The sequence below is a fragment of the Aythya fuligula genome, chromosome 18 (genome assembly GCF_009819795.1).
Source record: "Aythya fuligula isolate bAytFul2 chromosome 18, bAytFul2.pri, whole genome shotgun sequence".
NCBI lineage: Eukaryota > Metazoa > Chordata > Aves > Anseriformes > Anatidae > Aythya > Aythya fuligula.
The window spans coordinates 3990405-4014433 of record NC_045576.1 but is presented as its reverse complement, the minus strand read 5'-3'; the positions used below and the strand labels follow the sequence as shown (position 1 = coordinate 4014433).

The window sequence follows — 24029 nt, the reverse complement described above, 5'->3', positions numbered from 1 at the left end:
CTGGCCTGAATTGTGTTGCAAAGTGACAACCTGAACTGTAAACACCAGGGTGCTTGTGAGCCTAAGAGCTCTCAGATCTGCACATTTTCTCATGCTTTGTGCACCACCTAAGCTCTGAGGAATTTGGGAGGCAGTGCTCATAGGGACAGAACCCTGACTAAAAGTCTTCTTCAGTTTGTTCTTTACGTTGGTCTTCTGACTCAGAATTTGTTCTTGGGCAAAATATTTCTCCTTCTTTGAGCACCAGAGCTCAAACTTGCTAGCAACTTACTACAGGCTATTTGTTGTAGTATCTGAGACCACAGCTGCCGAGATGTAAAAATATGTAAAATAAATTGATGCTCAGCTGATAGTCATGAAAAGCTCAGGCAGCTAGACATGAGGAAACACTAACTGCTGAATGTTAAGCAGACTTTGGTGTGGTTAACAGTAAAACAAGTAGTATGAGATGTATTACGCTCAACCACATTACACTTAAGCAATGATTCAGCTTCTTAGCTATGCATATCACCATTTTACATGCTTTTTTTTTCTTTCATCCTCTACAGTGTAGTATGTCGCTAGATTTTTTTTATATTTTTTTTTCTAAAATTTGCTATGGACAGCTTTGGAGAGGATATTTTTTCCCTCAGAGAACGCCTTAAAATGGTTAGTGGTAGTATGCATGACAGACACTCAACTGAGAAAACCAGGAGATGGAGATTGCTTAGTTCTCATGGAATTCTTTGTAGTAAATCCCTATGTATTACAGTTTTTGCCAAAGAAATAACTATTTTTTTTGATTAGCAATTGAGAGAAAAAATCATGTGATCTTGAGGAAAAATAATAATCATCTGCTCAAACACAACCTATCCACAAGATATTGAAGCTTATATTCTTCTTCAACTGAGATCATTAGGACAAAAAAAGGCACTGGTTTTAGGTATTACATTTCCTAATGGGCTTATTTTAATAACATGCAATTCTCAAAAAGGTTAATGCATTTGCTTAGAAATCATCTGCAGTTTCATTCTGTTTTCTTAGACTAAACATCACACCTTTAAGAAATGCGTTTTGCATCCACAGGGAAGAGGTGGTAACACTATCCTCCTTATGCAAACACTACAGAATTAAGGTGTGGTTCCAGGTGTAGTTTTCTTGATGACAAAGTCCCTGCCTTGTTCCAGACTTTATACAATAATTCACTGTCCCCCTATCACATACTAACTTAACTGTATGTCTGAGATACCACCTCATGTGACGTCTGTCAGGCTGTTCCAATACTTTGAAGGAGCAGCAATTTACTCTGCTCTCTTCACACACCACATATTGTAAGCATCTTGTTGCAGAAAGGCAGCAAAGAATTGTCTTATGCACACCTGTTCTTCTAGGCCCTGGTCAAGGAAGACATCTCTTACCAGTTTGTTGATCTCAAGTGCACTCTCCTGGTATTCAGCTTCCAAACGGGTTAAGGGGTAATGCAGGGGATGGCCAGGGGCAGGGAAGTCTGTATTCTAAAAAGAAAAAGGATAGAAACATGCAGTTTGTGGCTGGTATCACTAGAATAGCACGTTTCCCCAGGAGGGAAGCAATGAAGAGAAATAAAGAGAGTTCCCACCTGGAAGTGTGACTTAATGAAGGAGGAGAAAGGGTAGCTGTTAATGGAGGATGGGAGGGAGAAGTCATCTTTGGTCTTGACTTCTGGAGGTAATGCCTCAGTTATCTGGTTGGCCTGTGCTCTATATTGACCTGCAAGAGAAAGAGGTCTTAGAATCACAGAACGACTTCAGTTGGACGGGACCTTAAAGATCATCTAGTTACAACCCCCATGGCAGGGATGCCACCCACTAGATCAAGTTGCCCAGGGCCTCATCCAACCTGGCCTTGTGTTATAGCAGTCAGAAAGGCAGCCAGAATACATCTGGCGTGCAATGCACAGTCTGCTCCAATTCACAAGACTCTTCTGCTTGATTATACCTTTTATTGGATTACACAGGTGGCCAAGATATTGCTGTCATTTTGTTAGATGCTATACCAACATAACAAGGAGGTAAATCTTACCTCAACCCATCTGCAAATTAAACATACACATTGTACAAAGAGTTACAGAGGAAACAGAAATGAATATAACATTGTTCAAGATGAGGTAAACAGCTTGGGAAGTTATTAGTGATATTTGGAAGGAAAAAAAAAAAGCAAAACAACCTTTCTATCCCAAGCAAAGCATTCCCTTTAAGTTGTTACATTGTTTAAACCCATTTCTAATTTAAACCCATTCTAATTTTTAAAAAAACTGAACTTCTGAAGAAGTGATTTTCAATTAAAAAAATACATGTTTCTTTGAAAGTGCCAGAATTCTAGTTTTGACTTCTTAACCTTTAATTTCTTTAAGGATTTTGAAGAAGAAGACAGATGGGTTTGAGATCTCACACCCCAGATATCCAGCTCTGCAAGAAACCTGGGTTCATTAAACATTTTTGCTGTCACACAGCTTTGATCAAAAAGTTTTGTAACATCATTGTCACCAGTTACATCAGCAAAGTTCATCGACAGAGCTGAAAAGATAACAAAGATACTGAATTTTAATCTGGTATGCTGCCCACTGGCCCAAGTCACTTTTCCACTCTGCCATCTTGGGAAAAAACACACGCAATACCTTTTGTCTTTATCATATTTACACTGCAATGATAATAAATCAAATACAACCCAGGTGACAGACAGCAGGTAGAAAATGCACATACATAAAACATTGCTGGGAAACAAGGAAATAAACAATGAAATAAAACAGTGCAGGAAAAGAGAGGATTTCTCACCTTCAGCTACCTGTAGCAGAGCAGCAAGCTCTGCAGGGATCTCCAGAAGTCCAACATCCTGTGGGGAGAGTGAGCAAGTCAACCACTGGGGTAGCAGAAGTGAAACGCCATAAACCCTGAGCTATTCTGCTCAAACTGGGTGAAGCTGCCTCTGAACAGCTGGTTGGAACAAGGATCGACCTCCTGAACAGGAACAGTCATTTCAGCATATACAATATTCAGAAACATTACAAAATAAGGGAGTAGCATATTAACACAGGTACATGGCATGGGTCAGCACAGGAGGGAAAGGTGACTAATTCCTGACAAAAGTCACTGCCACAGGGGGCAGAGACAGGAAATTTGGCTTTCTTTGACTCATTTCTCATTACTAACAAGTTTGTCATATTGCACAGAAGAGATTGTGTTTTAAGGGTAAGGAACCATTTTCACCTGCTCCTTTCTCTTTTTTTTTTTTTCCTCTTTTTTTTTTTTTTTTTAACTATTATTTTTCAGTATCCAAGAGCTCTACAGCACAAATAAGAAGATAGCTGATCTTGATCTCTGATGCACATTGCTATTTTGGAGATTTCTAAGGACGTTCAGATCTGTACTGGGATAATTCAGGTGAGTATCTTAGAGAATAAAGCGTATTCTGTTGTTCTTGTTTAACATCTGCATAGTAAAGCCTCTACTCACCAGCATACTATTCTGCCATCTCTCTTCACATAACCCCTCAGCAAAGACAGAGTCACAGCTTTTTTATCTGTTTGATTTTGCTCCTGATAAGACGCTTGACTTAAAAACTAGCTTTTCAGTGGTGTGTTCAGGTAGCAGGCTGAGAAATCTCACACTCCTGGATCCTCATCTGAGGAAGCAGATGATATTTTAAGAGTACCCAGTGCTATATACTCCTGTTGTTGTTGCTAACAATTCCATGCCAAACTGTGGCTGATGTTGAAATGACTTTCCTTGCTATGCTCATCACAGTGAATGTATGTTCAGTCTAAACATGCAAATAATGACATCGGTTAGCAGTGTTCCTTTATAGCAATTGATACAGGTTAAACACCCTGTACACTACGCAGTTATATTGCCATAAAGCATTTAGTAACTACCTTCCTCTAGAACATTTTCCATAAATACATTTGTGCAGAACTGCCTCATTCCTACCCATCACAACAGAACAGGATTACCAAAAATTCTCTTCCTCACAGCTCCAAAGATTCGATCCAATGCTGCAAACAAATACAGTACTCTGCCTCACGACCTTAGAGATGCTTGATTATGGCCAGAAATTGGAAAATGCTGACCTAATGAGATAGTTACACAGTTAAAGGCTCTTTATAGCAGGCTTAACTGTATCCCTGCTGCAAGGTTTCCAGCATATGCGTAGGCTTCACATACTCTCCAGATGTTTTACTGCTCCCAAGCAAACCTTTCAGAGCAGCTGTCTGCATTATCAAGCCAGTCTAGAACCAAAAGCACTAATAAAAATCACTGCAACAATTTCAAACTGAATCCCAACCCAGGGGCAACCCTAATGTGGTATTGTCTCAAACACAACAGTAAGAGAATAACAAAAAGGGTGGAAGCAAACAAGGAAGCCTGAAGTGAAACTCCTGGATTCCCAAGAGACCTTGGTATTAATAAATAGGAAAGAAAATCCCAAACTGGGACCAGGCTTTGAGGAAAAGTCTTAAAATGCCTGGTGGAAAATGTAGCACCAGATATCAAGCATGTTCTTGTTCTTGACCTGATTTCAACAGCATCAAGTTTCTGTCACCTCCAGCCTACGTGTTCCTGCAAACTGCTGAGCTCTCCCAGCTCCCTGAACTGAGTTGAAGTGAAATGGGTCTTACTGTAAATACAAGCATGATCTGAGAACAGAATTAAATCATAATTTATTAGCCCACTCACTTCCCTTCCTTAGTGATTTGTGAGATTAGAAAAACACCAAGGGCCTCAGTCTGGCACATCAGAAAGAAAGGTTCCTAGAGGATGCTAAATCATTCGGATGTCCCAATTCTGCACATTTTTATGCAGAATCTACAACCCTCAAGAATATTTCCAGAGCTTAGTCCAAGAATATTTCCAGAGCTTGTTCCACCATGATATATGTACTCTAAGGTACTCTGGGCTGAGGAAGCATAGAGGAGGGGGAATACCCTGAGAGGCTGGCTTGTTTTATCTCAGACTCCCACAAACTGTTTGACAACTTACCATTCCTTGGCTGAGACTGTTCTCCCTGCCACCACTGGCCAGGGATCTCCTCCTCTGCTTTCCTTCCTCTAACTCTTGCTGCTAGAATATGGAAGGGGGAGAAAAGAAGACATATATGAAATCACTTCCAGCTACTTCTGGGGGCAGACTCTGCAGTTGGACAGGAGCTGGTGTCTTGCTCCAGCAGACAAAATGACAGAAAGGCTGCAGAGCCTTCCTTGGATTCAATATGGTATATGAAAAGGGGATGCCAGGGCAAAGCCTATAGCTTTGCTTTAGCACCACTTGCTCTACACAAAACAATCCAACAGCAGGAGCTTTCACCACCTGCCCAGCATCCCCCCCACACCTTTCCTCCCTTGTCTGGTATTTGATGTATCCAAGGACAAAGGACACACAAGCTGTCGGAAACATTCGCCTGTCTCCTCCAGCATTAAAGATTACAGTAATGCAGCCTGAAAATGGACAGAGGAAGCTGTCTGTGGAGAGGGACCCCTTTAGAGGGGCGGGAAGGGTACCAAGAGCCAAACTCTCTTGCAGCTCTGCACTTTCCCATCTTATACTATTGCCCCCCAGACTCGACACTCACCTGCTTCCTACCCCAAGGTGAAAAAGGAAGGTCCCAGTCTCTCCCTCTCTCTCTCTTGCTTGCCTGTTGCAGAATAATGTTGGGAGGGACTAGACGGGAGGTTATGAGGGCTGGGCTGCCAAAGACAGTAGGCATGCTAAAGTACAAAGGGCAGGGCTGGGGGAGAAGGAGGAACTTTGCAGCAGGTGAACTTTGAGACCTTTTATTGTTGTTAACACATGTACAGATACCTCATCAAGCAAACACTGGAGGAACAGAAACAGATTCAAAGTAACTGTGCTGTTGTGGTTACTGATGGAAAGAAAAGCTGGATCCTGTCCAGGTAAGAAAGGGCAGGAAAAGGAACACGCACTGTTCCGGGCATGGCATGGCAGAAGGCACCTCTGCAGTCTTCCAGCAACTGGCCTTAACCTTCCACCCCATGCTTTGCTGAGCATGGCACCAGCTCCACTGGGCCCCTCCTTGCCTGCCTTGGGAAGCTGCCAGCTACACAGATGTTAATCACTATCCTAAATAAGATTGGCCTGATTGCTTGGTTTTATTTTATTTTATTATTTTATTTTTAGCAGCTTGTGCAAAATGCATTCAACACACTGGACTGTTATCAAGGCTCTCTTCTGTACACAATTTTCCATGTTCTTAAATCACTGCCATCTTAATCTCATCCCTACTATGGGCCCAGCTGATTTCCAAAAGGTCAAGGACTTCAACATGAGGTAGCTTTAAGAGGCAGACTGAAGAAATATTGCATTTTAGTCACCACCCAGGGAAACACCAGAACTGAGCTGGCCAACCAAAAAAGAGAATGACTCCTTATAGTTTGAGTTGAACAGCAACTCTGGAGGCCACAGATGGAATAAACTCATGTCCTGTGTGTGGCAGCCTAGAGAAGCTCACATGCACAGGCATACAGACCTGCTGCATTTATACTACCCTTGCCAATTCTGAACCTCATCTAGGGAACAAAGCTCCAGTCCCTGTGGACTTTATTCCTTTGACTATATTCATCTCAGCCAGAGAGTGAAAGACAGCTTTACCAATTCATTGCATCATTTCCTATAAACTGTCTCTAAAGCCAGCCATGCCCTGGCCTCACCCAAAAACTAGCTCTCTGCCTAGGACAGAAATAGCTCCTGCAGGATACCCGGTCCTGAGAAGTGTTGTTACCTGGCAGTGCTTCCTCCTTTGAATGAAATGTCTAGAGATTAAAACCATGGTATTAAACTGCACCAAAGTCTTCTTCAGCCTCCTGTACCGCTTCCTAGAGGGATTTGAAAAGAGGAAAAAATGCTAATGAAAAGGAAACCACCAGAATTTAGGCAGACTGTGGACTCAGTTCAAGGCTATGGACCAAATATAACAACCTAATCAGTCAGCCAGGATTTGGTCTTAGTGTGTTAAGCCTGGTTCTCCCTTAAATGTTTTCTCTACATCCTTTGCTCTAACCATCACAGTGTCAGCACTACCACAAGCAGGCTACTATAGCAGTTCTGATAACAGCTGTATTTCTAATGGAACCTCTGCTCAGCGCTGGGAAATCTCTCCTCCACCTACAGCAAAGCCTACAGCACACCTGTTCTCATCAGGAACTGCCTCTGCAGCCCTGCTGATCACCATTAAGCTCCAGCCATTCCACTAACAGTTGACCCAACAGAATTCCCCACTGCAGAGCAGGTTGGGAGCCAACATGAGGAGAGGTCTGTCCAGGCACATCCTCACCTTGCCATCCTAGGCAAGGATAAAGGGCTATACCTTGTCTCCTTACCTTGCCTGATAACCTCGGAAGTGAGCCTGGATGATTGTGACTTTCTCCTGGAGGACACGGAAGCGCCTGCGGTGGAGGAGGCATCGGAAATTCCTTTGGAGGGTAACAATGGCCCAGCTCTGCCTCTGGTTCCATCGTCTCTCCAGCAGCTGCCAGGCCTTCTCCTTCAGAAAGACCTGAGGCAAAGGGAAAAGTCTCTGACCCACAACGACAGCAGCCAGTTTCTCTAAGAGGCAATCAATAGCAAAAGTTTTTGTTTTCCCTCCTTACAAGTAAGCCTCTACTGCCCATAAGGTTCCCTGCTAAGGAAACTGCACTCTCTTAATTGAAAAGGGCAGGAGATGTAGGCCCACATGACAAAGGTGGATGTATTTGCAGAAGATAGTTCAGGAGCAGGGAATTGGAGAGTGATGAAGGTTACTAAGCAGGAAAAACAGCAGCCCAGGCCTCCACCAAAGAATGCTGGGAGGATAAAGGAGGTGGTCATACTACTAAAACATCCTGAAGCCTCCCTCCTGTTTTTTATCTGAAATGCTAAAATTTTTTCCTCCGTACTTGAGACAAGACAAAGCAAAAGGGAGGTGTAGGCATGCAATGTTCCCCTTCTTTGGGCAGGAGAGCCAAGCTGCTCAGTGTTCACTGACAGCCCATGAATAAATGGCTGGGCCAGTGGAATTAAGATGGGATTCTCTATAGGCACCACCTTTGTGACTCCAATCTGATAAAGATCTGAGGGGCTCCCCACCACACGAGACAGCACAGCCACACAGACTTCTCTCTTCTCCAAGCAGCTGTGCCCTTGCCCAGCCAGGAGACCATACCTGGAAGAAGAGACACTGATATGAGGAAAGCCAGGGCTGTAACTGGAATCCTCAGAGGAGGATAAATCACAATGTGCTGACAAGTTCATCCAGGCTTTGAGTGGCCTGGGAATCCCAAGCCAATATATCATTGTACCTGGCTAGGAAGTTCTGGAATGGAAGACGGACTGGGTATCCCTCCTTTTTAATGTGGATGGCCTCCAGTATCCCAGAATGCCGCAGCTGACAAGTGACATACTCCACATCAAAGATATTTGACAGCTGTGAATGTAAGACAGAATAAAAAATGGAAAACATGAGATCAAAGAAAGAAAAAACAGAGGGCAGAGAGCTGAGAAAAGGGGCTCCTTCTACTGTCCTGCCCTTAGTTAGATCTCTCTATGGGTGTGAGACACAAAACCCAACACAACCTTTGGTGTCCAGCTGACACTGGACATGCTTCTTATCCCCCAGCATATGGTCAGCTCACATGGCCACAGGGAAGAGTACAAAACAGAGAAAGGGGACAAAAAATTTAAAGCTATCAAATGAAGAAAAGGAGTCCCAACCCAAACACAAAAGGAAAGCTGCTGCACAGTACTGGATTTCAAAGAACTGAGGGACTCTGTAAGGAGCTCAGGATGCTGCCCTACCTTTTTAGGATTAGGAGTGATGCACCGAATGAAGAAGGTATGACTCCTGCAAAACAGAAGAAAGGAAGAACCTTTCATCATCCCCTCCTCTGTGCTGACTTGAGAAGAATTCACATATTTCTGGGTACAGCAATCAGCCCAGCACAGGAATGAGCACTTCTCACCTTCTCAGCTTGGCTGTGAGGTCCTGCAAAGACTCCTGGAATTTGGACACCAGTGTAGAGGCCCGGGGCTTAAGCCCTTTGCCCCTGGCCCCCAGATCCCTTTGCTGACTGTAGGCAGCTTTAGCCTTCTGGAAAATGTGAGACACCACCTGGAAAGACAAAGAAATTTACCAAAGTTCCCTCCACTATGTGGAAAGAACAAATCTCTTCCATCTAAAACTGGGGAATTAGTCTCCCTTGCCCCCTGCAGGGCCAGGAACCACATCTGTATCTTTCTGGCAGTCTGTAAGTCTTATATAAAAAAAAATGCATAAATTGCAGCCAAAGAAGATTTGTTCAATTCCCAAGTGTCCTTCAGTAGAACAAAATTTCTCTCACATTTCCTCCAGTTTCCCCCAACACCTGTCCAAGGTCTTTCTGTTTCTCACATGAAAGCAGAAGGGCTTGTTAGGTAACAGCAACAGAGACCTTCATCTTCAACCACTACAATACCTTGAGGCGGCTCTGGGAGAAGATATCCAGCACTTCTAGACGCAGCTGGTCACGGTTTTTATTAAGAAACTTGTGGACCTGCAGAGGTAAAGCCTGATTTAATGCACAGTTCAGACCAAGAAAACAGACCGGCAAACACCCTTCCATGCACACACCTCTCTTTGGAGAAGAGAACTGGAGAGGTGGAACAAGAAGCAAGCCCTACAGAATGACTTGCTGTTCCTAGTGCCACCAAAAGCAGAGGAGACAGTGGCTGCTGCTTTTTGGAGGGACTGATCCTTTTCCCCTTCACATTGTCCAACAGGCTTTGACTCCCTCACTTACTTTCAGCAGCAACAGTTTTCCTGGCTTTTTCTGGGCTCTGGCTCAAGAAAAGTAGGCTATTGTGTAATCATGGGCACTACCTATTTTGTTTTGACCTAGAGGCTGTTTAGTTGCCTCTACTAACAAGAATCTCCTCATTTTTGACAGAGGGCTGCTCTAGATGGATGTGCAGTTACAAATAGAAGGCTTTATCCCCAGCACTCAGAACTGCTCCATCAGGACTCCCACAGCATGGCCTATTGCTCCACCTGCTCCAAGTCCCCCACTGGCTCACCCGATAGGTGACGGGGCCTGCATAGTGTTTCACGGTGAAGACCGGCAAAGGCAGCTTGGGCTTGGTGTACCAAGGGCTGTTTCCATGATGGTAATGACACTTCTGGAGGAAAGTGTGGTCAGTGGCCTGTAAAGGAGATGAGTAACATTTCCCACTACTGCAACATATTCAGTAGCTGAAAAGCCACTGTTAAATGGAAGGTGAAAGCATGCAATAATTTGTGTAAACAGTCTCTGGTCAATCTGTGCGACTGCCTTGCCAGAACCATCCTGTGAGAGGGATCACAAAAGAAGATAAGAGCTCACCTGAGTAAGTGAAGTTTGGTCATCTAGGATACACAAGATGCCATGGGGTTTTGCAGCAATGACATCTAGGCATGACTCATTGTACATCTTGGAGACAGGAATCCAAACTAACTGCTCTTGGCTGTATTCCTCCTACACGTTAAAGGCCAACCAGACAAATCCAGCCATGAAAACAAGAACAAAGTAGGGAGTTAATGGTGGGATTTGGTTTATTCTTCAGGAAGCTGGTGTTTCACTGCTGTTAGAAACTTGCTTAGAATTATCTGATTTTGACTGATGAAACGTCTTTTAAAGCCACTAATTATTTTCCTTATTTAAGTGAGAAAAGCTGCTCTGCTAAACAGAGCGATAAAGTGAGCTGTGAAAGGCAACAAATCTGATAAGTACACTTTCACCTCCAGGTGGAAGTGGAATAGTAAATAAAATGCTACAATGAATCTACCAGAAGGAGCTTTAAAAGTACCACTGGAGTCTGGAGTCATTGATCCAGAACAACTTGCTTATAAAATCTGTAAGAGGGAGCAAGGCTCTAAGAAACTCTTTCAATTTACTACAGAATTAGTAACAGCTATTATGTCATCAGCTCTTTGGATTAGGATCCCGTGGGTACTGTTTAAGAGAGACATGTTTATTCAGCTTCCTTTTTTTCCGCTAAAGGACAGTCTCCAGCCAAGGCTGGCTCAGCTCATTCCATATGTGCTGCCCTCATCTGCAGGCATGAGCATCACTTACCTCTTCCTGGGCAATGACAGTCTGGCTAAAAAAATGCTGGAGACGCTCATTGGCGAAATTGATGCAGAGCTGCTCTAAGCTGTTCACACCTAGATCCTGCAAAGACAAAAAGGCATTATCACTTCCAACCCACAGCCCTCCCAGAGACTCTGTCTTCTGCAAACAATGCACAGCACCAGATGGTGCTGATCTGAGCCCCTGGTTCAGGCAGCTTGTTCTGATCAATAAGTGATAATGAACCTGGGAAACTCCAATCATATCATGTCTGGTTTGCAAGCTCTCAGCCTGGAATATTGACTAGGATGAACAGCAAGAGGTAAGACAAGCTGTGAAGGAAAACAAAGAAGAGATCTACTCTTAGATGCACAGCCTCATGTGCATCATTGTTCTCAGAATCCATCAGTCCACACACAGATTTTAACAGGAATCTTAAATATAAAGCTCACATGCCTTGATGAATGCATGTCACTCTAAGCCCCTGCTCTGCATATTATTTGTTTACCCCAAGTCTGGGAAGCTCCCAGAAGCTCAGTGGTGCAGGAACCAATTCGTTCTTTAGAAAGGCAGAACTAAAGCTAGTTATGTGAATTATCTACGCAGCACCTTACTGCCCAGTTCATGGAAAAGTATCAAACATGCAAGGCTGACATGGTGGGAGCACCAGAAACCATTCTCACCATTTGAGGCTAGGCTGTTAACTGCCTAGGAGAGTTAGGACTCACAAGCCAATGCTACTTGCAATCTACCCAATCCTATTTAATTTAGGATTGTACCTATGCCACATAGTCATAAGAGAAATGGGATGGGTTATTCCAGATGGCAACTGAAAGCAAGGGCCATTAAAAAAAAAAAAAAAAAAAAAAAAGTGTTAAATGTCCTGAAGGAGCTCTTCTTTACTGCCTCAAAACAAACAAACAAACAAATATGTAATAATTTAATAAAATAATGTAATAAAAATGTACCCCCCTTACCACAGGCATCTAAGTTACATGGTACAATTACTATTTCCTTTCAGGTAGGAATCATATTTCCTCCCATCTCTGGCAGTGACTGAGGAGAATCAGCACATGTACTTGCAACCCAGAAAATACCAAAAGAATAGGAAAAGCAACCTCAAAACCATGGATGTCCACAATGCCTACGGCACAGTCCGATTCCCAGGGAGCCAACCACTCATTGATTCTCAGCAGCAGCCACTCAAAGAGCAGGTAATACAGAGTCTTGGCAATAGAGTCCCTGAGCAAGAGACGGAAAACTAGTTAGAACAAAAACAGCACCCTTGGATGCATCTTACCAACAAACAAACAGTAGCAGAAGTCACCTGGCTTCAATGGCTCCTTCTACAGACAGAGGTGTGAAGATCCGATCATAACATGTCACCTGGACAGAAAGAAAGAGCTGAATTACTGTTATTATCTCACAATTATATGTGGTGTTTTTGTTGGTTTTTTTTTTTGGAAATCCACACGGAAGTTGGCTCAGTTAACAAACGGACTTTTTCTATTTGACCTAAGAATTTACCCAGCTCTCAAAGGAAAAAGTAAACAGTAAAAGCACATGCTGCTGTGTTTCAGGGTGGGAGTCAGCTGGCCAAGGTGTTAGGCCTGAAGTCACCTCAGGCTAGAAGAGAGCCCTCCTGTATGGGAGTTCTGTCTTTACAGTCTCTCCACCCTGCCTCAGCTACCTTGAGGGGTTCATCCAATCTCCGGGATTGATGAAGCATGTCAGCCATTCTGCAGCATTTTATTCCCGCTGTTACTTTCCAGGTTTTGGACCATCTAAGGCCCTTCTGCTCACAGAGCACTGGCTAAGGCATGCCATGCTTCAGGATGAATGAGAAATGGCCAAAAGGTACTCACGGTGACACGGTGAGTCACAGCACTTTGCAGGAAATCTGCGGAGACACGCAACAAATTGGCCACGATCTGAATCTCGGTATCACTGGCGATAGCTGCATGCTCAAAGAATTCTTTCTAAGTAATGGAGAAGAGCAATAGATTCAGCTACGGACTGGGTACTAGGACCAACTAGTATTAACATTCTTAAAAGCATCTCAGCTGCACAGATGCAGGTCACTGCTTGAGTATGATACCAGCACCTGGGTTCATTTTGGCTCCTCAAACAGCTGCTTCAGCTCTAACAACCTTTGGTTGTTCTTATCTAGGTCAGTCTGGAGCTTAATATCTAAGGAACTGAATAGTCTCCAAAGTCATCCTCGGTCATGAATAATTTCTCTGGCCCCATCACATGGGATAACAGCAATGTTGAATAAAAACAGCTCAATGCCAAGCTGACGAGGGTTACTGTACCTCGTAGGAGGTAAAGCAGATATTCCCCAGCTGCAGAATGGCAGCCAGCACCGTCCAGGTGGAGGTCAGCTGATCGTCTGAGAGGCTGATTCCCTCCAGAGCTTGCACCAAGACCAGAAAGTCCTCACTGTCCTCCTTCCCCACAATGTCACACGCTCTGCCCTGAGAGAACAAGGACAGATAATTGTGGTCAGCCCCTTTTCATACAGACTGGAGCTGAGCTACCAACAGCAATCTTCAAACCAGTGGTTCAATGTTTTAAGGGCTGGAGGAATCAAAAAGACTACAGACACTGCTAGTGAGAGGCCAGCATTCATGACAGACCGGTCTCTCCTCTCTGGAATTTGGAGAGCAAAATCTCTCTTGTCCACAGATGCCAAGTTTCAATTATGGTTCAAATATAGGCACCCCAGCTATCCCTTACCCACTCCTGGAATGTAGCTTGACAGGAGAGGGGATACCAGAATCTCCTCTGATTAAGTCACGTCAACAGTTGTTACCCCAAACACTACCAGAATCTGACGTATGAAAGCAAACGGGTTTATGTGCACACAGAGAGCAGTCCGGAGTTAGTCTCACCTCTGCATGATCTGATCTTTTTCCCTTTTCCTCTCTGTAGAAGACCAAGAGGTTCCCGTTAGCTCAAAGGGTTTAGTTTGCAATACAGAGCCTTAGCCACTAGGAATAGCACCCTTCTAACTCCCTGTGAGAATACAGGAGCATCTTTCTGCAGAAGTTTCCGCTTTTTTTTTTTTCTTATGTGATAGAGAGATCTACTACCAGTCTCCAAGAAGGACTTGCCTCCATGCAGATAACTTTTCTAGCTCTTAGCATACGTCTAACAGGTATCTGTTGGGTAAGATAGATTCTTAATTGCCCTGCCTCCTTGAGTCATTAGTGGTACTTGTACTTTCCTTGCCTGAAGGAAAGATGGTATCAAGCATTCCTCAAGGAGTCCTCAGTTGTTGTGAACTCTGAGTATGGAAAGTATTCTTAATAAAAGGTAATTGCGCTCCAAGGTGATGACTTAAACATAAGTCTGGTAAACAATTTTCCAATTTAAATGGATTGTCATCAGCAGTTACAACACAGCAGCTGTAAATTTTCCACCCATTCAGTCAGTCAAGGAAGCAAGTGTGTTTTGTAAAAGGTAAAAAAAGAAATTCCCCTGTTGTTTTCTGTTCTTCAATAAATTGCAAATGCAAGGCAATGAGAAAAGCATTTCTTCACCACGAGGTGGAGCCATGGGCCCACAAGATGTCTTTTAAAAGGCTTTCTTTGGGAACAGAAGGGACATGAAAAGTGAGAAAAAGAGCAAATAAGACACCAGGATATTTCTTCTTAGGTCAGGTGAGAGAAGGAACAGAGCAGAGTTTAGCATAGTTCTGCAAGGGACACATGAGGAGACAAGCAAAGTTAGGAGATGCCTCACAAAGAGCCTTGCTAATCAAACAGAAATGATGCCTCAGCCATTTCATTCCCTTGCTGCAGAGCATCCTCACACCACTCACCTGATTCAGGTAAAAGTAAGACTCTGCCTCTTGCAAGTACAACTCCTCTTTCTGCTCCACAGGCAGACCAGCCAGTAGCTCATAAAAAACATGGTAGTTCCTCTCACCGTGGGCCTGATGGGAAACACACTTCATAGAGTTGACTCCAAGTCCAATTCCAAAACTCTACAGAATAGATGCTGCCACAAACCAAACACTCAAAAGCTGGACACTGAACTCTCTCTGAGAGGTCAGCAAGATGATGCTAGAAATTATCCAAGAACTACTATTCAAAAAGTTTCCAGGGTTTCTCACTGACACCTTGAGAGCACTCCATCTGAGAGCAGTCCCTTTCGTGCAGCTCCAATACCTGACCTTTTCCACACTCCAGACATTAAGAAAAATTAGGTGAGGAAAGATTTAACTTTCAGTAATCCCTAATAAGTGGCATACTTCAACCTGTTTGAGATACAGCAAGCTCCTATTTTATTCATATAAAATAAGTGATTACCTTTTGCTATACAGAGGGAACTTATTTCTTGCTAACAGAAGAAATGGGAAGTAATTCTCATTTTTCCTATCCGTGTTATTTAAATTTCATATTAAATATGAAAAAGGGAGAGAGGAACTCATTGGTCCTCACCTGAAATACCACACGAGACTTCTCCAGCAGGTACTGGGAGATGGACGTTCCCACCACGGCCCCGCTAAGCACAAGAAGACAACAGATCCTATCAGAAGCTAGTCAGACATTTCAGGTAGATCCACTTGTCTGAGGGATCAGCAAAAGGAGTCGTTACCAAGAAACAAGGATACAACCTGACCGACTTGGTCTGAATTCTGAAGCTTTCCAGCACCAGTGTATTGTAATCATGCTATTACAGAGAAAGCAGCTATGAAACATCAAGATTCAAGTCTGATTTCTGAAGAGCCTCCAGAGTACAAAGGAGCTTGGATTTGAATGATGCTCACACTTTATGTCCTGAAAATACTCCAGGAGACAAGGCAAGGACCTGTCCTTCAGTCTTGTCTGATTAGCGTTGCACTATCACTGCCTCATCTACCCTTACACATTCATTCTGTGTGTCAGACTGACAGCCTGTGAGGAGAGGGATCACCATTTTGTTTTGTATTTGAATTGCACCTTTTACAAAGTTACCTTGGACCAAAAGCAGGATGTCCAAGTACTACAGCAATACTGGGCCATGCAGCCAGCAGCCTGGAGTAAAGGAGTGGGCAAGGATCAATCAGCCTGTAAGCCTTACACATGTCCCATGCAGATTAAGTAGGTGTGTAATGAAGGGAAGAAATTAGTGGCCCTCTGAATAGATACAATTGATTTGAGAAGAGTCACTATGGCTTCTGTAAAGAGAGGTCCTGTCCCACAAACCTCCTGGAGTATTTTCAACAGGATGACAAGCGTGCAGATGAGAAAGACCTGAGGAATACAGTCTCTGTGAACTTCCAGAAGGTTTTATCAAGTCGGGGAACTTTTAAGGAAAGCAGACAATTATGGCAGAAGAAGGAAGGTCTTGACATGGGTAGGAGTAAATGGCTAATACTCTTAAAAGTGGGAGGTAACCACTAGAGTTCCACAAATTGTCTGTCTTCCGGCCCTTAAGTGTAATTGAAGGTTTGATAAGTGACTTAAAAGAGAGCTGAACAGCAATATGACAAAGCTTCCTGACATTATGAAATTTTTCAAAGTAGCGAGGTTGAAGGCCAATAACTGCAGATAGACCTTACAATGCTGAATGAGTGAGCAATAAAATGTCACATGAAATTCACTGTAGATAAATGTAAAGGGATGCACACAAACTGAAGTAACCCCAGCCTCACATATAAACTGAGTTAACCATTGTTGCTTAGAACTGAGACTTTGAGGTTATGATAGTTTCATGAAAATGTCAGCTCAGCATTTTGCAACAGCACCAAAAAAAATTTATTAGGGGTTAACAGAGTATTAGAGAGAAGTGTGGTATGAATGCTTGTTGCCAGTGCTGGAGGCACAATATTGTATCACATAGCTCCTTGATATATAGCAGTTCAGACAGTCTGATGTTCTTAATTTATCATCCATCTCAAGAGGTGAAGATCTATTCTTTTGTGGAGGAAACCTAAGAGCAAAGTAGGGGTGTAAACTCACCATCCTACCCTGATGATAACAAGGCTGTAATTGGGGGAAAGCTATTGCATGAGCCCTAAGCTCTACTAGATCTTTGCTCACCCAAGTCCCCCTGGACAGTTAGGAAGGACAGCATCCTGTGATGATGTTCTTTTAACTCACTGTCGCAGGTAGATGTTCAGAAGCTTCCCAAAACGACTTGAGTTGTCATTGAGGATGGTTCTGGCATTCCCAAAACTCTCCAGGATGGGTAGGACATTACAAGGCTTGAAGAAAAGAGAACACTTAAGTAGCAATCATGTTTTTCTTTACCCCAAAGTACTTAATTAACTGTTAATCTGAAAATCCAAAATAGAAGGAATTTCACTGAATTGATTCTTGCTTGACTAAGGAGTCTCTTTCTGAACTTGTCTTGGTACAAGTACCTTCAGCCCCTGTTGAGTTGCTCTATGAACTTTTTACCTTCACTGCTATGATCATTCAGTTCACTTCTGCTCTGTGATTGTTTAGCTTCAACTCCCAAACACCGCTGTAAGGTCTCTGAGGCAGGTCAAATCAAAAATTTCAAAACAGATACAAACAAATCTTCACACAGATGCAGCACCCTATACAGCATCAGAGCTCTCCATTACTAAAATGCATCAGCTGTGGCTCCTATCTTCATGGCAGGTTCACCTTGAACCACCAGCCATCTGAAGTCCAGCGCATTGAACAGGAATGAAGAAACAAAATGGACAGTATGGCGTGTGTGTGCTGTCTTTGGCTTCTACCTCTTAACAAGCCATCATAGCATAAAGCAAATCTCAGTTTCCTCTTACCTGCCTGATCCTGTGACTGTCTGATCTCTGGTACAGCATAGTCAGGTATCGCATAATTGCTTTGGCAGCTTCTGTTTTACCCGAGCCACTGTGTCCACTGGAGGAATAAGAGATAAGGAAGTTGGCATCAGAGGAGAATTAACTGATTTAGACACTATCAGAGGTTCTGTTACAGTAAATCAGTGGAACTGTACTGACAGCACATGAAGATCTATCACGTTGTTCAAAACGCTGACACAAAATAAGCACAAATAAGAATCCACTGTAGAATGTCAAATGTCTTCTTTTCTACTCCCCCCAAAGGCTATGAAGCTAAATTCAAACTGTATTTCCACAGAGTGAAATAAAATCCCATCTCATTCATGTTTTCTACTCACAACCTTCACACAATAGCCACAACGATACATTCATGGTCAGTGAAATACAAAGATGAAAGTCTTTCTTGCATAAAGAAATGGACAAGTCTTTGAAAAGCACCCACATTTCTTACCTGATGATGACACACTGCTCTTGTTCTGATGACTGGGACAGTGTGTAGGCCATTTCTGCTATGGCAAAGATGTGTCTAGTCATACAGAAAGAAAACCCCAGTTAACTGGCCTCACATTTCTACTGCGCAAGCACAGCACTAAAAGGCTGATGTACATCACTGATCTACAGAGAGCTGGGCCAACATATTGGCCTGAGAAACGTGAGGAACCAGGGAAATCAGAGCTTTGTTCTTGCTGACATCAGGTTAAAAGCCATTGCAAAGTTCAGGTTCCTCCTGGACCTCTGTGACCTAAGCTAAGTAACGCTCTGTGCCATGGTGCTTCATGTAAGTGACACCAGCAATATTATCTACACTCATGGAACCTGAATACATTGTTAGCTCTGGTACAGCTGCTAAACACCTTCTGAAGCCCAAAGAGAACAGAGTTTGGGGAGTTAGTCAAGAAAGAGAAACATACGGAGCATTTTCGGAGAGTGTCCTTCGGTGGTACTGGGTAGCCACTTCTTCAGAGTAGATACTGAGGTCTTTGAAAGGATTCACGGAAACCAAGACTTGCCCAATGTAAGTCTAGGCCAAAAATCAGAAAGGGGAACAAATTTGGTGGCTCATTAGAATTTTCTGAATGAGGAACACAACTGACTGGGAATACAAATACTAAAGCGAGCTTTAAAGGAACACTGTATATTCTGATTACATTGCCAGCTCATGCAGGGCAAAGCACATTTTTTCAATGGTCCTTTTCAAAGCTCTGTCATTAACATACTGGGGGCACTCCCTCTGGTTGGCTTCACTGGTCACTTTCTATTTTCCAAGCTCCACATGGAATCATAGGCACAGGTTTGAACATCTGAGTCAGTAACTGAGAAAGGGAACAATTGTTCCACTAGCTCTGGACTGCAACACCAAAATGTTTGCAGAAAATCCAATGTCTCTTCTAAAGATCCACAAACTTTACTCAGAACTGGTTTGCTAGGACAGAGGAATTCCCCTAGGAGCAACTGAAGCTAAAACTGAACCCAAGCATGCACATGGGTTGGCAACAAATACCAAAATTCAAGAGAAACTCTGGGACTCTGTTCTAGACATGATTCTATGACTTAGATTTTACTGCAAATGTTCCACGCTACCTCTTTTTTGAGCAAAAGCAGTGTGAGTATCCTTCTTATCACCATTCCTAGTAATGAAAAAGTTCTTGAGCTACTTGGTGCAAGATCAAAGCTTCATGGAGAGAGAGAAATCATTTTCTCTTACAGCTCATTGTTCAGAATGAATAAGCACTGAAGAAAAGCACACACAAAACCACTACTACCCATACATAAATACGATTGCGATGGAACCTTTTCTTCAGACACAGCAGAACTGAACTCTCACAGACTTCCCTACAAACAGAGGAAAGAATCTGTCAGTCATAAGCTTCAAATGTACGTACTGATATTAACCTTTCTGCCCTCCCATGGATTTTGTGGGAGGCTGGGATCTGAAACTACTCATTGCCTTCACCTGGTTCCAACATGTCTGGGAATAAGCACATCAGAGAGAACAGAGCAGCCCAAGCTCAGTGTCCAACCTGCCCGTATCCATGTGATCACAACTCCTTGGACACAGCCTTTAGAGCTGTTTCTCTAAGCAGGATCACAAGGGTAAAGGTTGCCAGGACATGCAACAGTGTTAGGTGCTCCTCTTTCAACAGCAGCATGATTAACAACCCGTGATTAAAAACCGTTAAAGATGTAAGGCCTGAGTTTGACACAGCTGAAAGAAGCAGGAGTTACTAAAGGCACAGATGCCATTGTCAGTAGGCACACAACATAAAAGTGTCCTTCTCCTCCTGCAAGTCTTCCCAACTTACCACCCACTTCATGCAACAAGAACAGCATTTTCTCATGTTGTAGCCAAGGATCTATAATGTGCTTTTTATTGCTGAGTCAGCAAGAGCTTTAAGGATAACAAACAAGCCTCTGTGACCTTTAATTAGTTGCAGAATACCACTGATAACACGTACTCCAGTCTGGTTAGATCTTCTATCTCTTCAACTTCTACTCTGTGGTCTTCACCCATGTACACCTGAAACGCATAGATATGTTATTACAAATCATTAGCTCAGCTTCATCCCAATATTGGAGACAACACCTGTACCTGTTTCTGCATGAAGTCCATCTCCAGCATATCATCAGTGATGTCTTCTGCCTCCCACTGATCCCTGCAGACCTTCACCACGTGGCTGTTGGCCAGATGTGGATCCCTGTAGATGGCCCATTTGCTGAGGTTCTCGATGGTGATTTGTGGGAGCAATAATTCAGAGTTCAGCCATGCCACAGGATCACATCCCTGAGCCTGCTGCTGGGACCAGTGAACACAAGGTATGGCTTTGGAACTTGCAGTCTGGAGGCCACCTGAATTCTCTTTGACACCCACCTCCCCAGAATATTCTGTTGTACGTGTTGGATCCTCTTCTTGAGGTGGAAGGAAGCCTGGAGAACAATAATTTCCAGATGCTTTTGCAGAAAGGGAAAGGTGAGGGTCTTTGTGGTGAGGCTGCAAAGTTTGCCCAGTGGAGAAATGGGATGTGGCAGCACTCTCAGGTGTTTTTACCTGCTGGGGCAAGGAGCTCGGAAGGCTGGTCACTCTGCATTGGGTTGCAGTAGGTGTCACCTGTCTTGTACTTGTTGATGCAAATATTTCCCTCTTGCAGGAATACTGTTCGCTGTTTCTCTGAAGGCTTTGATCCATCAAGGATCTGGGAAGGTCACTCTTGAATCTGCAGCCCTGTTGCACAGGCATCACAGATCTTCTGTCTGATAGAGCTCTCGGTTTCTCTAGGGAACGACCACTTCCAGAGCCCGCAGGTGAGGAGGTCTTTGACTTAACCATGCTGTGCATTCTGGGGAGAACTATAGCGAACTTGGCATCAGGAATATTGTTCTTGTCCTCATCCAAGCTAAGTGAGTTTGGAAAGGAACCGGTTCCTTGAAGAGGGGAATCACCAGAAGGCAAATCAGCACATCCCAGCTCCTCTGATGTTTTAGGGCCCCCTCTCCCCTCTGCTAATGGAGGAGATGAGCCTTTGTCACTCACCTCACCCCTCCCCAGCTGTCCGGCTATATCAGGGCAAGTTTTGTCAGACTGACCAACCCACCCAGCAGTACTTACAATCCTGATAGCCATTCTACTTCTCAGCCAGAAAGGCTTACTGCTCCTCTTCCTCTTCCCAAATTTCTTCAAGAGCCATCCTGAAATACCAATTGCACGTGCCACACTCAGCAGGCGAGCTTTCAGGCTTGCTTTCTTGGAAGGTTTTTGACCACGCCGGGTGGTGACTTTTCTAAAGTTAGAATGGGTGCTGTGCAAGTACTTGGATCCCTTCCCATCACGCACATTTGCTTTTGCAGAAGGTGCCTCTGCAACCACTTCTTCTGCTTTCTCTTTTTTTGTCTCAAAAGTCTGGCGTGAACCCAGTTTCATTTTTCCAGTAACCTTTCCAGCTTTCTTCTTCCTGCCAACGTGCTGCTTATCAGATGATATTTTTCTAATAGAGGAGCAGCTTGACACGCTTGAAAGACTTAATCTTTTCTCTCCTAAATTCTGAGCTATGTTGGGTTCCTTCTGTGTACTGAAGGTTTGTAAAGTTGTAGGTTTTGAACAGATACTTTCAACATTTTTCAGCTCAGAGCTGCTTTCCAAAGCCATCTGGACAGGATTTGGTTTACAGCTTGTTAATAGTTTGGTCTCAGCATTTTTATGTTTGCTTTTCAGATTGAGAAGGATTTGGGATTGAGAAGAGTATTTCTTAGTAAGCATCATCGCTGCTACTGCCTGCTTGCTGCGGTCTGAAGAACCATCCCTCTGTATATGTCCTACCACTTTTCCTTGTTCTGCACTCTCACACTTCATGCATTTCTCTTTCAATGTCATTTGCTGCTTGAAAAGCAAAGGGCTGTCTTCCAGTGTGCTGCCTTCATCATTCACCTTTTTTTCCTGTTCAGTTCCCTGAAGTACTTTGCTAATGGGGAGTTTCGCTTTCACAGCACTAGGTAGCGGTTTTCTTCTTGCCCTTTCTTTTCCTTTTTCAGCATTCCCTTCAGTGCTGTTCTCCCCACTGTCACCAGAATTATCACGTGCATCTTTTGACATATCCTGAACCTTGTCGTTTTCTAACGTTTTTTCCTTGCTTCCTGTGGTATTACCATTTTCTCTGTTCTTAGGACTTATCAGTTGGGATCCTGAAATGCTCACATCATCGCTTTTCTCACTGCTCTCAGCTAGAGTAGATCTTGGATGTCTTGGCATGTCATCTTGCTTCCTCTTTTTCTCCTCCGCCTCTAATCCTGCAAAGTCAGTGCCTTCCTCCTCAGATTCTTTCCTTCCATCTGTGGTCACCTGCTCTCTTTCAGTCTTACTAGAAGCTTCATTGCTTTCACCGAGTAGTTCCTTGGAGCCTTTTCCTCCAGCCACAGGAACATCCTCCAGCATAGCTTCTTTCTCACTGGTGCTATCTTCTGAAGAGTTACTCTTCTCTTCGCTGCTTGCAGTGCTGTCCACTGAAGTTTCTTTTCTATAGGCACAATGGCTTTCATTGCTGGAGTCTGAACCAGAGTTATTGGAGGTTTCTGGTAACTTTTCTTCTGCACTTTCAGTGACCGTAATCTGGGTACGTTTTCCAACTTGCTTTTTCCCCATTCTCTCACCTTTTTCCCTTGCTATTCTGCCTTGGAACTGAGAACCTGACTTCTGCTCAGAAGCCTTCTTAATGCCATGATCCTCATTAAGCTTCTTCCTCTGCCTGGCATTGTGTGCCTTCTGTGGCAAGTCATGTTTCTGAAAAGAGCCTTCAACACTTTGTACTGCAGAGGACTCTACAGACTCTGAGTCACTGACTTTTTCAATAGCACCAGGATGCTTTCCACACTTCCTTTTAATACTGCGTTTCTTGCTGTTTGTGGCAGTCTTTTCCTCCTTATCACTGCTGTCCTCACTTTCTTGTACTGATGTCACCTCCTGTGGTTTGCAGGCCTTTGCTTTTTTCCTCTCTAACTTGGACACTAATTGTTTTCCATGTTTTCTCCCCACACCAGATTCTTTTTTATCATTTCTCTCATAGGCTTTCTCCCCCCAGAATAACTCTTTGTGGCCATTTTCTTTGCTTTCCTTGGCTGGCCCTTGGGTTTTTAAAGGGTCTTGCTCAAGGTTGTCATCTTTTTCAGTCAATGACTCTTTGTTCTTCAACTGACTTTTGCTCTTACCTTCTCGCCGTCTCCCACAATGGATCTTTGAATCTCCTGGGGAGCTTGCCTTTTTCTCATGATTCAATGTTTTCTCTTTTCCAACCTTTTTGTGCCGAGTTTTGGATCGATAAGGAGGCATTTCTCCAGTGTTCAGGAGTATGTGCAGGTTTACCTTAATTCACCTATAAACAGAAACATTGCACATTCTGCTGTGAAACAAGCTACAAAGAGAGGCCAGATCCTCCTAAATCATAATTATTTCATTTCTATAAAACTGAACAAATGTTTGCACCTGAAGAGTGCAAAACTGACTATTTTGCACGAGGTTAGTCTCTGATTTTGTCATGAATCATCAAATTTTCTTCCCTTATTAGGACTCTTGCCAGAGGCTAGTGGTACAGGCAACTGAGTGAATGCCCATGATTTTCCACAGGTGACAAAAGTTTGACCACATGGTAGTTTAAGAAAGAAGGATTATTT

The 24029-nt window shown here is 43.5% G+C and overlaps 1 protein-coding gene across 1 annotated transcript in view; it reads right to left on the bottom strand.

Annotated features, from left to right (window-relative positions):
- MYO15B (myosin XVB) overlaps positions 1-23688 on the bottom strand; it is a 43693-nt gene extending 20005 nt beyond the window's left edge. Inside the window, exons 1-27 of the mRNA XM_032199912.1 lie at positions 21519-23688; positions 20464-20798; positions 20330-20391; positions 19643-19706; positions 18785-18894; positions 18333-18399; positions 17835-17954; positions 17179-17282; positions 15535-15598; positions 13402-13563; positions 12952-13065; positions 12414-12472; positions 12205-12328; positions 11093-11188; positions 10361-10492; positions 10056-10181; positions 9458-9535; positions 8966-9114; positions 8802-8847; positions 8306-8430; positions 8052-8169; positions 7349-7524; positions 6751-6844; positions 4995-5075; positions 2793-2850; positions 1598-1728; positions 1398-1493 (exon numbers count right to left, since the gene is read on the bottom strand). Of these exons, the coding sequence (XP_032055803.1) occupies positions 1398-1493; positions 1598-1728; positions 2793-2850; positions 4995-5075; positions 6751-6844; positions 7349-7524; positions 8052-8169; positions 8306-8430; positions 8802-8847; positions 8966-9114; positions 9458-9535; positions 10056-10181; positions 10361-10492; positions 11093-11188; positions 12205-12328; positions 12414-12472; positions 12952-13065; positions 13402-13563; positions 15535-15598; positions 17179-17282; positions 17835-17954; positions 18333-18399; positions 18785-18894; positions 19643-19706; positions 20330-20391; positions 20464-20798; positions 21519-23688 (5061 nt within the window). The remainder of the gene's footprint in view (positions 1-1397; positions 1494-1597; positions 1729-2792; positions 2851-4994; positions 5076-6750; positions 6845-7348; positions 7525-8051; positions 8170-8305; positions 8431-8801; positions 8848-8965; positions 9115-9457; positions 9536-10055; positions 10182-10360; positions 10493-11092; positions 11189-12204; positions 12329-12413; positions 12473-12951; positions 13066-13401; positions 13564-15534; positions 15599-17178; positions 17283-17834; positions 17955-18332; positions 18400-18784; positions 18895-19642; positions 19707-20329; positions 20392-20463; positions 20799-21518) is intronic.
- Positions 23689-24029: the final 341 nt, after the last annotated feature.